Source organism: Zophobas morio, unplaced genomic scaffold (genome assembly GCF_036711695.1).
Source record: "Zophobas morio isolate AGI-343-1 ecotype UQ-CSIRO unplaced genomic scaffold, CSIRO_AGI_Zmor_V1 ptg000011l, whole genome shotgun sequence".
In the NCBI taxonomy this organism is placed as follows: domain Eukaryota; kingdom Metazoa; phylum Arthropoda; class Insecta; order Coleoptera; family Tenebrionidae; genus Zophobas; species Zophobas morio.
The window spans coordinates 1,884,129-1,897,782 of record NW_026972116.1 but is presented as its reverse complement, the minus strand read 5'-3'; the positions used below and the strand labels follow the sequence as shown (position 1 = coordinate 1,897,782).

General features: G+C 34.8%; 1 protein-coding gene across 1 annotated transcript in view; it reads right to left on the bottom strand.

Annotated features, from left to right (window-relative positions):
* The window catches only part of LOC135126637 (acetylcholine receptor subunit beta-like 2), a 74,944-nt gene that overhangs the window by 38,952 nt on the left and 22,338 nt on the right, over positions 1-13,654 (bottom strand). The window contains exons 5-6 of the mRNA XM_064052675.1: positions 11,732-11,888; positions 11,349-11,652 (exon numbers count right to left, since the gene is read on the bottom strand). Coding sequence (XP_063908745.1) covers positions 11,349-11,652; positions 11,732-11,888 — 461 coding nt within the window. The remainder of the gene's footprint in view (positions 1-11,348; positions 11,653-11,731; positions 11,889-13,654) is intronic.

The window sequence follows — 13,654 nt, the reverse complement described above, 5'->3', positions numbered from 1 at the left end:
ACTGCTGTCGCCTATGCAAAGCAAAACCTGAAACGATCCAGCACATAATCTCTTCTTGCAGCATCCTAGCACAAACTGATTACAAAGCTAGACACGACAACGCAGCCAAAATCATTCACAAAGAATTAGCAACACTTATGAACTTAATCGAAGATACGACACCATATTACACTTACATTCCGTCTCCATTCCTTGAAAATAACAAATACAAATTATACTGGGATCGCACAATACTTACAGACTTAAACATTACAGCTAACAGACCAGACATCATACTTATCAAAAAACACACGAACGAAGCCATTCTCATTGACATTGCTATTCCTAACACAAACAACATTATTCAAACATACGACACCAAGATTTCAAAATATCTACAATTATCGATAGAAATGAAATCCATGTTGAATCTTAAAAAAATTTCAATTCTACCCCTAGTTATCTCTAATGTAGGTGTAGTTCCAAATAGCTTAGTTGAGAATTTAAAGTCTTTGCATTTGAATGATTCAATAATTGTCAAAATTCAAAAAGCTGTTTTGTTAGGAACATGTCATATTGTTCGTAAGTTTCTTGAACAGTCTGATCATGTCAGTCAGATTAGATTAGCACCAGTAGGTCAGAGTAGTGTAGGTCACTTTTCATGTGATGCGCGGATAAATGGTCGGTAGTTACGCTGGACTTTTGGGGATGGGGTGAGATTAGAGAATAATAGCAGACTAATTTGTATGCTGTAATTCTAGAATCTCGAAAGTTGTTCTGTTAATCTAATCAATGCATATCATTACTTGGTCTTAGTACCCGTAATGATAGAAGTCTTGCCTGAATGCCGGTCATTTCCGGGTCAGTGGTGGGTCTTAATATTAACGATTCCAAAATTGCCAAACCGATATCCAATAAGTTGTTCGAAAGATGTCAAAAACAGTGTATTTCTTAAATCTGATAAAAATTTGAAAGTTCAATAATCCGATTATTTTCTCAGGAGTTTTTTAGTCCAAAAATACATCGACGATTCTATCGAAAAAAAGCGCAAAGTTAAAGTGTTTCTAAAGATATTTGGAAGCAGAGCTAAATACTTTTATTGACGAAGCAGCCTAAGTGTGACTATAATTTGCATTATATCATGACATATAGGTACGTACTGATGCAGAAATTGGTGATTTTCTCGTTGCATTTCAGTATAGGGACACACTCAGTAGAACCATTTGGACACTTAAAATTGATTTTGTTTTACTTGCCACAAATCTTTTTAAGTGTTGCGAAAGTGATTATTTTGTGTCCGAAAAATAACTGCATTTATAATTTTTCCGCTGAGTGCTTTTTTTGTTGTAAATCAATCAGTTTCCCAATTAGATTATAATTGCTTGGACTTACTATTTGTTGTCTTAATTTTTCGAAGTTCATTTTTGTACACATTCAGATTTTTATTTCTTATTAATTTGTTGTGGTCATTTTTATAAATTCGTATATGAAAACTGAACTGTTGACGAACGAAAATCGAACAATAATACACCACAAGCGGGTGCCGAACTGTTACCAGAGATCATGGGTGTCATAAATTACACCCCAGTTTTCCTGAGTTTCAACCAGCTTACCACTACTTCTCGTCTTTATTTTTCTACACGCAAACTTCTTGTGAAGACAATAACACGGCAAAATTAAATATCCGACAGTTTTCTTTTAGCAAACATCCCCTTAAAACCCTTTACTAGGCACAATTTTGAAGTGACGTCATCACATTAGTGGTGGGGATGATTAGACAAATTTTGGTTAGTGTTTTACCATCTACATGATATACCTAATATAAATACAAAATTTGACAACAATCGACCCAGAACTTTCGGAGATTAGCCGTCTAATAAAAATCCGGGACGGCAGACACATGAACAGATGGACAGACAGACGGAAACGGGAGACCTATTTCTTCGTCCTCTAGGGGTCATGATAGGTCGAGAAAATGCAAAAGTAGAGAGTCGGCCGACGAACTCGATTACAATACTTCCTTTGCTTACGCTCGGGAACTAAAAATAAACCAAGAGTATCAGGATCTTATCGCAAAGAGTAAATAGACGTATAACGAATATCGGGTAAACAACAGTTCCAATAAAAATAAAATAATGTGGTCCCTGGTTAAGGAATGTACTGAAGACAAAAACGAAAGCTCTAAAATTGAAATTTATGAAAATGGCATCAGGCTTAGTGATCAAGACTTTCCTAATCGTTTTAATAAATATTTTTCACAAACTGCAAATCAAACTGTTAACTAGTCAAAATATATTTCCTCATCCTCCCACCCCTAAAAATTAATGACGTCAGCCCAAAATTTCTCTGAATATGTCCTATCTAAAATGTACAAAATATGATGAGTTTGTGTCATTCCATTCATATTTTTTAGATTTGCTTAACACGTCGCTTAAAAAAAATTAATGAATGAGTAAATTTATTTTATTGATTAAATCAGGAATAGTTCACTCCATTTTCCGAAAATTTGGAGATACTACACTGTTATTATTAATATTACATTGCACCAACCCAATTTGATAGACACAAAATTTTGTAAAGTAAAAACTCCTTTGAAACATAGACGTAGCACGCTTATTTACATTCACTTTAACATTACAGACGTGCATTTGTTTTGTTGCGCTGACTAGGTTCCGTGAATGTGGTATAGACAAGTTATAATCAACCAATTGTGAATTACACCATCCAAAAATTAAAATAAAATCCAACGAATCAATAAAAAAATCTGGGTGACCATCGGTTTTGTTTGCAGTTTCTCTGTTTGACTGTCACGTGCACAATCTCAACAAGTGCGACCGCTTGTTGTCTTAAATTAAGAATGCTTATACATAAATGATTTCGAGTCGCCTCTGCTAATACACGCGGCATACGTGAGTAAACTGTTCGGTTATTTTATTGATTATAAATCAATATTCAAGACGACCCAATTCATTTTCCCGAAAATTTGGGAATACAGTAATTTTATTTTTATTACACTACATCTATCCAAACTGATATACGTGTCCTTGCAAAAATGTTGATGACGTCTTCGCAATTTTTTTTTAATTGCCCCGCTACAAAAATGTGTTGAGAAAAAAATATAATAGGCTTGCAGTCGTCATGTTTCCGACAGCGAGAGAAGTACTGTCTAAACTCTTTAGACCAATTTTTTTGTGTCGTTGTAATGATGAATGTTAAAAAATGAATAACCTTATAACTTGAACTAAAAATTTTAACGTTTAATTTATAGGTTTTGTTAACATAACCACAGTCCTGCACAGTCTCTTGTCCGGCAAGGTATGGAAGTCAGCATGTCTGGTGGGAGTCAGTTTACTTGTTAGTTAGGTCATTGATTAAATACATATAGATAGACCCATGCTATTGTTTGGAGCGAACAGGCCAACGGCCGGCGAACAAGAGATGGCGCACCAACAGTCGGCCGGCGAAAAGCTTGGACACCAATCGCGCGCGTAGATAACCCAAATCACAGCAACAATACATTTAATAAAGCTATCACTCGACAGAGGGCGACGAAAAAAATGTGTAAAAATCTCATAGTAAACATTTATATAATTTACAACGTTGCCAGATGAGCCTAACACAACTTTGCCGTTATTTCTAGTCGATTAGATTTTATTTCGTTTAAAAGTTTCTGGTGAATAAATGGAATTATTATAATGAATAAACAATACAAACAAATTACTTGTTATTTTAAATACTTGTTAGTGTTGATGAAAACATAAATGGTAATTAAAGTTATTCTAAATACGGTCCGGTCCGGTAGCTCAAATTTTACAGTACGAGTGGTATGTTTCAGGACGAGTAGGTAGCCGAGTCTTTAATTTCGAAACGAGTACTGCGAAAAGAGTTACCGGACGTATGTTGTTATGTATTTTATTTCATACTGTCAACATACTTTTTTATTCGATAAAATTATTATTATTTTGAGAAAAAATCCAAATCGAGTCACTTTTTCTGACATCGTTAGCAACCGCTCTTTGGTAAATGTTTTAATTTGTTTATTCGTGCAAATCAGCATCATATGTTTAAACACATAGTACTTATAACACTTTACAGGACTTATTGTTTTGTATAATCCGACTCGATGGACGAATGTTTTGTGCAATCCGTCTCGAAGGACCAATGTTTGTGCAACTCGGCTCGTCCTACCAGTATTTTTTGTAATCTGGTTGATACGACAATGTGATACCGAATTGTACTTTGATATTGCTCCAAGGACCTTTGTTTTCTTGCGTGCCAGATAATAGACAGCGTTCGGTTTCGATGTTTAATACAGGACGGTTACAGAAGTACTAAATTTACATTTGTATTTACAATAACAGGTAAAGCAAAAGAGACCCAAAAGGGTCAGTGGCCGCTTCCGGAAATGGAACACTTGTCCTTTTTGGCTCAATTTTATCGGACTTGTCCGTTTTTTTGATTTTACCGGACTCGTTCGAATCCAGTAAAACGTCAAACTTGACATAGTATGAAGTAAAATATAGTATATTATTAGCCAAGGTTGCAGAGCCAAGCATTCTAGACCGAGCGCAAATTAGAACCCGAGACGCGCAGCGTCGAGGGCTCTAAGTGCGAGGTCTAGAAGTGGCTTTGCAACCGTGGTTAATATACTATTTTTTTCACTAGTAGAAACCATAAGACAATAAACTGAAAAATAAACGTTCAATTTTTTGACGCAACGTGATTTTGTTTTGATTTCTAATCAAACTTGATCTAAATCTTCAACACAAAGAAAACCGTTTATACTTGTCGCCGAGTTAATCATTTTATCTTCTACCGTCTACCAACTACCATGCGTATACTCAAGTAATGTTTGTAGCACACATTTGTTCATTTTTTAAGAAATAATCAAATCAAACACTGCGTACATAACCTCAATTTTTCTTTTTGAACCCGTGGTAGCAAAAGTTGAATTTGCTACCACTAAATGAGTCGACATTTGCATGCGTCCAGGCTGCTAGTGAAAAAAATAAATTTTATTTTCAAACGTCATATAACTGACACTTATATGACTCTCTTACCGGGGTTTAAGTGTCATTTCTATGACACCGTGTTTGAGCGGCGTATAAGTACTACTTATACTCCGCCGGCGTATAAATAAAACATTTATACTCCGCCGGACTATAAATATGTGAACATCATAGTGGTTGTCAACCATGGTAAGTGAAATCAAGGCAAAATTCCTTAATGAAACAAGAAGATCGGAAATAATCATTTCAAAAGAAGATTAATCGTTTGAAAATAAAATATTGTATTTCATTCGGAGTTTAAGTGACTTCATGTGACTCGTATGGACTTAATTCGCCGCGCTATCGCTCGGCGTTTAATCGTCTATACTCGACACATAAAGTATCACTTAAACTCCTAATAAAATAAATATCTATTATGATGTAAATACAATTAAGTATATCGATAATTCGCTACTGAAAATTTATTGAAATATAATTTGTGTTAAAAAAAGATTTTTGTGGTTTTATGGTTTATTAAATGTAATTAAAATAAATACTATCAAGAACTTGTATTATATATTAAAAACATTCATTGTAAATAAGAAAATTATGTAAATAAACCATAAAACCATACAAAATGTTCCTGCGACCTGTATTCAAAGTCCCAGTTTACCAATAGGAATTAAGGCACAAAGATGTTTCACTGAATTTATTACCGATTTTTTAAGAAAAGTATGCTTATAAGCCTATAAGCGTCTAATGGATTAAAACAACAAATAATAATCACAATTTATTTGTTTTATGTGTTCATTATAATAATCCCATTTATTTACCAGAAACTTCTAAATGAAATAATATCTGGTTGACGAGAAATATCCGCAAATTTGTGTTAGGCTCATCTGGCAACGTTTTCGGTAGGTAGGTATCAATGGAATAATGCGATTAGGTATACTGACCGTTTTAAGGAGTGCTCGTCCAATAGTGCGTAAACTAAAAGATTTGGTAAATTTTCTTGGAAGAGTTTGTTTCTTCAATGAAAATTTATGGTTATTAAACTCTTCGGCCGCTTGAAAGTCTCGCCATGTGAAAATAGATTATTTGATAACCTGTTTCGTAATAATTGTAAATACGAACAAAAGCATATTTGCATATTCTAAACAACTGGCCATATCGATTCCAAACTTGTACAGATATGTTTTTTAATGTTTCTGTTTTCAATGAAATAAATTTTATTTGCAAAATACTTAATGTCTAACGACATATCACGCATACATACTACCCCATTTACTATATTTTCAATCTGTGCATTTTTCGCTTCATTCGTAGGAGCCAAGTAAGAAGTATCAGTGAGACCGGCGGTCTTTCAATAGCTCGTAAATGAAAAGATTTAGTAAAGTTTCCTAGAACAGTCTGTCTCTTCATAAAAAAATTTAGACATTTTTACTATGAAATATAGGTAAAGTACTCCAAAAGCTATAAGGTTATACGACCATCATAAAATTATCCCATTGTATCGAAGTTGAGTTGTTTACAATAGAAAAGGTTTTAAGGTCGTAAATAACGTGTCCACTCCAGCTCGACCGGCTGCTGTTGGTTCGTTCAGGGGTGGCTTTCACTAAATATCTAAATACCTACTACTACTACCTGCAGCCACAAAGGGTTCCAAAATAACCAGTCGCTTTGAAAGCCGGCCCTGTTAAATGTGAGCAAGAAATGTTTAGAAGACGATTTATTGCCAACCCGTAAGCTTAGTGCGAACCACACAAAGGGGGTATTTATTTGCGGTCAACTACTTTTATGATGGTCATATAACCTTATAGCTTTTGGGCTACTATACAATACGCTATATTCCACTGTTTGTTCTCTTTGAGATACGACTAGTTCTTTTGCCGAAGTGAAACACCAAAAAGTCTAAAGTCCGGAAATCAGAGTGAATTTTAAAACACATAAAACGACTTCTTTATTTATTTAAATATTGTCCTGTAACGTCCTGCGACGTGGAATGGAGTTTCTTAATGTACAAAAGTATGTTAGATAATAACCGAAAAATTTTCTTGATTAAAACTAAAGGAAACACAATTATTACTTGGAATAAAAATAAAGAATATCAAGAACTTGTGCTATGTATTAAAAATATTTAATTTCAAATAAGTAAATTATGTTAATAAACCATAAAATCACAAAAATCTTTTTTTAACACAAATTATATTTCAATAAATTTTCAGTAGCGAATTATCGATATACTTATAGCTATTTATGGCATAAGTGAATAAAAGTGAATTTTATCCACCGAAAAAACAGTTTAGCACACGAGGCGAAGCTGAGTGTGATAATGTTTTTGAGTGGATAAAATTCGTTTATTCACGTGTATCATACAAGATTTTTTCCAATTTCGCAAAATTGTTCAAAAAATGTATTGTTGAGGTAATCCATATACATAAAAATATTAATTATATTACCAATATCATGAACATTGGAGAAGGTAAATTGCTTAAACTGCCTGTACTTTCGTCATGGTCAAATTCAAACGATGCTCCTAGACTTTCATTAGGATTGTTTTACAGGAGGTGGACTATCAAACATTGCAAATTTTAGTTAAATATCCACACATCCATAGCAACGAAAATTTCAGTGGTAGTGCGAATTTTTAGTTTTTTTACTTTATTAGTGTTGTCAATAACAGTGTGAATAAAGTGTTGCACTATAATAGTATATTATTGGCCAAGGTTGCAGAGCCAAACATTCTAGACCGAGCGCAAATTAGAACCCGAGACGCGCAGCGTCAAGGGCTCTGAAGCGCGAGGTCTAGAAGTGGCTTTGCAACCGTGGTTAATATACTATTTTTTTCACTAGCAGAAACCATAAGACAATAAACTGAAAAAATAAACGTTCAATTTTTTGACGCAACATGATTTTGTTTTGATTTCTAATCAAACTTAATCTAAATCTTCAACACAAAGAAAACCGTTTATACTTGTCGCTGAGTTAATCATTTTATCTTCTACCGTCTACCAACTACCATGCGTATACTCAAGTAATGTTTGTAGCACACATTTGTTCATTTTTTAAGAAATAATCACATCAAACATTGCGTACATAACCTCAATTTTTCTTTTTGAACCGGTGGTCGCAAAAGTTGAATTTGCTCCCTCTAAATGAGTCGACATTTGCATGCGTCATGGCTGCTAGTGAAAAAACATTTTATTCATCCTTTCGATTAAACTATTGTTTTAATAGCGAGATTAAACATACAAAATGAGGATTTTATTAGTGGAAATTGGAAAAATTGTATTTACATCATAAAATTTATTTATTTTACTTCATACTATGTCAAGTTTGACGTTTTACTGGATTCGAACGAGTCCGGTAAAATCAAAAAAACGGACAAGTCCGATAAAATTGAGCCAAAAAGGACAAGTGTTCCATTTCCGGAAGCGGCCACTGACCCTTTTGGGTCTCTTTTGCTTTACCTGTTATTGTAAATACAAATGTAAATTTAGTATACTATCCTCAAACATATTTGGCGTTTATGACTTCACACCAATTTGCCTCCCATTATAATTCAATAGGCCGTCACAACCGGATGTCTTAAACCCGCTCACCGATACCTACCTGAAAAGACCTTTTCTGGTAAAAGCACAGGGCAGGACTGAGTTTTGCATTTACCGACAACTGCGCCTTTCGAGTTTTTTATTTTAAGTAAAAACAAAGTAACTTTGTACTCAATCATTTTTTATTACAGCACAAGTATTTACTTATTAACTACTACTGCTTATTTATTGATCGAAATAGTCACTGTCATCATCACTCGACTCTTCTAAATTAATAATTAACGGTGTTATCAACCGTGCCCTGTACTGGTCTTCTTCTTTTGTGGAATGTCGTACACAATTGGCCCACATTTCGGCAGTTATTTTGGAAGCTTCTTCCCTAATTAAGGTATGTCAATTGTTGCACTACTAAATTTTGGTGCCGTATTATTCCTTCTTATATTATTTTTCATTTGCGACCAGATTAGTTCGATGGGGTTAAATATACAATGGTACGGCGGAAGTCTAATCACCCTAAATCCACGATCTCGCGCCATAGCATCTATTTTATATTGTTTCTCAATTTTTCGAGTGTGTAACACTTCTAATAATTGTGTCTTTGTGTAATTTTCTTCAAAGTATAAATCATGTTCTGTAAGGAAATTTTGAAATTTGAAAATTTTAACAAACAAAATTACTCTGAGTCCGGTCCTTCGCGTCTCGACCGTCCCTGGCACGTCGAAATAGTATATTATTAGCCAAGGTTGCAGAGCCAAGCATTCTAGACCGAGCGCAAATTAGAACCCGAGACGCGCAGCGTCGAGGGCTCTAAGTGCGAGGTCTAGAAGTGGCTTTGCAACCGTGGTTAATATACTATTTTTTTCACTAGTAGAAACCATAAGACAATAAACTGAAAAATAAACGTTACATTTTTTGACGCAACGTGATTTTGTTTTGATTTCTAATCAAACTTGATCTAAATCTTCAACACAAAGAAAATCGTTTATACTTGTCGCTGAGTTAATCATTTTATCTTCTACCGTCTACCAACTACCATGCGTATACTCAAGTAATGTTTGTAGCACACATTTGTTCATTTTTTAAGAAATAATCACTTCAAACATTGCGTACATAACATCAATTTTTCTTTTTGAACCCGTGGTAGCAAAAGTTGAATTTGCTACCACTAAATGAGTTGACATTTGCATGCGTCCAGGCTGCTAGTGAAAAAAGGTCTTTTCAGGTAGGTATCGGTGAGCGGGTTTAAGATATCCGGTTGTGACGGCCTATTGAATTATAATGGGAGTCAAATTGGTGTGAAGTCATAAACGCCAAATATGTTTGAGGATAGTATACTTCTGTAACCGTCCTGTATTAAACATCGAAACCGAACGCTGTCTATTATCTGGCACGCAAGAAAACAAAGGTCCTTGGAGCAATATCAAAGTACAATTCGGTTTCACATTGTCGTATCAACCAGATTACAAAAAATACTGGTAGGACGAGCCGAGTTGCACAAACATTGGTCCTTCGAGACGGATTGCACAAAACATTCGTCCATCGAGTCGGATTATACAAAACAATAAGTCCTGTAAAGTGTTATAAGTACTATGTGTTTAAACATATGATGCTGATTTGCACGAATAAACAAATTAAAACATTTACCAAAGAGCGGTTGCTAACGATGTCAGAAAAAGTGACTCGATTTGGATTTTTTCTCAAAATAATAATAATTTTATCGAATAAAAAAGTATGTTGACAGTATGAAATAAAATACATAACAACATACGTCCGGTAACTCTTTTCGCAGTACTCGTTTCGAAATTAAAGACTCGGCTACCTACTCGTCCTGAAACATACCACTCGTACTGTAAAATTTGAGCTACCGGACCGGACCGTATTTAGAATAACTTTAATTACCATTTATGTTTTCATCAACACTAACAAGTATTTAAAATAACAAGTAATTTGTTTGTATTGTTTATTCATTATAATAATTCCATTTATTCACCAGAAACTTTTAAACGAAATAAAATCTAATCGACTAGAAATAACGGCAAAGTTGTGTTAGGCTCATCTGGCAACGTTGTAAATTATATAAATGTTTACTATGAGATTTTTACACATTTTTTTCGTCGCCCTCTGTCGAGTGGTAGCTTTATTAAATGTATTGTTGCTGTGATTTGGGTTATCTACGCGCGATTGGTGTCCAAGCTTTTCGCCGGCGTTTGACGGCCGACTGTTGGTGCGCCATCTCTTGTTCGCCGGCCGTTGGCCTGTTCGCTCCAAACAATAGCATGGGTCTATCTATATGTATTTAATCAATGGTTAGGTACTCAGGGTCCAAAAGTGACCGCGAGAACTCGATTCCAAACTGGGTTCCGAGTATTTATCTAAGCGGATTACGCAGCAGGGCGTTGTGCAACTATTGTCCCGCCCATTAAGTTGTCAACTTGACGAAACACAGGTTGTCTTTTTGTCAAACTTGAGCTTTTATCTGACCATGCTTATTTTTGTGTTTTAGGACACATAAATCAAAATGAAAAAGTTTATTTTGCGTGCCGGAAATAGATACGCCTATAATATTTTTATCGCTTCACCTGCACCACCAACGATTTTAGATTTATAATGCTGGTAATAAAGCCATAATGATTACTCCCTTAGTGATTAATAAGCGTAAAATCGTGCGGCTATAGATTCAACACCAGCGTGAAATTTGACTGATTGTCTGTAGAAAAAACACACCCTGCAATTAAATTCTCATTTTCTGTAGTGAAAAATCCATCGTAACGACGCGTGCAGTTAACAATAGAAATAATGCAGTAATTTGAGAAGTGGGCGTCCATCTTACCTGAAATGAACGTTGAGCACGCACACCGTGACCCATATGGAAGATGTGACCAAGATCATTGTAAAAAGAAGGTATTTGCCGAGCAGTGGTACGGCAAGAGAGGTGGGAGGTATAATTTCGGCCAACAGGAGAAAAAATACTGTCAGAGACAGGAGAATTGACACACAAAGGGTGACTTTTTCACCGGAATCCGAAGGGAGGTAGAAGACGAGGACGGTAAGGAATGTAATTCCGACGCAAGGGATGATTAGATTTACTGTATAGAATAACGTCTTTCGGCGCATTGTTATCTTGAAGGTAATATCTGGAAATTAAAATTTATATTAAAGGATCGGTTTTCAGGGAGAAATGTGAGAAGTTTGGATGTCTGGAAAAAGTCTTACCGGAATAAGGTTCGCTGCAGCACGGGTAATATTCTTCGTTTCGTCGAGCGGGCACCGCGAGAATATCCCACTCCACGGACAGATAAAATTCGGATAAGTCGATGCCAACTTTTACGATGTTACTTCCAGAGACCTGCTCCATGTGTTTTAAGTCAACCTGTGAGTTAGAATGTATTTTTTAACAAATAAATGTGTTACAAAAAATATATTTCAAGTCAACGATGAGAATGATGTCGTGCTGTAATTTAAGGAAAATTTGATAGAAATAGTGAAGCTTCTAGGATTTAAAAAAAAATGAGGTACCTAAGGTAAATGCTGAAATTTTTATTTCTGTAACAGTTGTAGGGATTTTGTAAACAAATTCAGGATTGAAGGATTATCCTGAAAATATTAAACACATGTTACCACGTACTCGGACTAACGACAGAAATTTATGCCGATAAATAAAATATACAGGGTCAGTGACTAATTGCGCGTTCCTCGACATCTTATTTATTATTAGAAACAGAAAAATATTACAGACCAAAGGTTACGGTTCATTCAGGACCATACTCTAAAATTATTTTTAGACAACAGAGTGTTCTGTTTCTAAGTCGTAGCACACAACTTAGTTTTTTTAAATGAAACACCCTATATATATATTTTTAGATATTTCGATTGAACTCTTCTTAGGTTTTACAACTACAGTTTATTTTTGAAATTCTGTGCGACCTTGTCAAGTTATTCCAATTTTCTTGAATTTTGTTACCAATGTAAGGGGTTCACAACAAAAACGCAGTAGGGTTATTTTTAAAATCTGTTTGCTGAGATAAATAAATGTACTCACTTTGTTTTGGTTTAAATGAAATTACATTTTCTTGCACAAAGTGTTCATCAAAAAAATACAATTTTCAAATATCGATATTTCCAGTAGCGGCTCGTGGTCTTTTGGTTAGGGGAGGCAACTTTTTCGTTTCAAAATCAGCAGGTATTAATTAACATGTTCGCAATTACTTTTGTTAAAAGACAGATTATTTACCCCTTCTTATGAAAACAATACAAATAACTCTGAGTCAGTAACATATCTCTATAGGAATAGGTACATTTCTCGAATAAAAAACATTTAATTGCTTCACACAAATCAATGAGAAGGTGTAAAGACTACAAAAGTTGCTTTATTAACATTAAATATTAATTCATATGATTTAGGGCTGATTTAAATATATTAATCAATTAATTAATAAAGTTCTGCTCAAATCTGGGATGAGAGGTTGCTAAATCTTGGACATACAATTGTTCGTCGTAAGAAAACCGTGCTTAAATATTTAAACTTTATAAGAAATTCTACAATGTCGTTAGAGAATTAGAGATTGTTATGTTCCTATCAGCATTGCAAACCTGACATTTTCATTGTCCTAATGTTTTCAAGTTAGCTTAAAAGTTTTAATACATAACCTTGGCAATGCACATGCGGTGAACACCTTTTCTCGCGTCTAATTTATTGCTCAACTAAATGCACACTAAATGCATTCAGCATCCCTGTTCAGCATTGTGCACTGTGAGATTAAAAAATTCGATCTGATTGGTTTAAGGACGGTAGGCGTTGGTGCCTCCGCTGGCGCTTTGGTAAAGCACTGCTGACTATTGTCTTTTTCAAAAACATATTAGCACCACTGACTAATCATGCTGAAGATATACGTCTATCTGAGGCATGCCTCCGTCTGAAGCTGGCCTACACGGTGATGATCGGCGCTTATTCCTGTCGAAAGCGCGTACTTCAAAATATGTTATCAAGACGCGATTTAATAAATCACAGTTTCTATAAAAGTTATTTGCTATATCTTTAAAATATATTTGAAGGTGACAGATATTAAAACAAAAACTAATAGTCAATTTTTCCAGGGGAGGCACTGCCTCCCCTGCCTCCCCTGACGAGCCGCCACT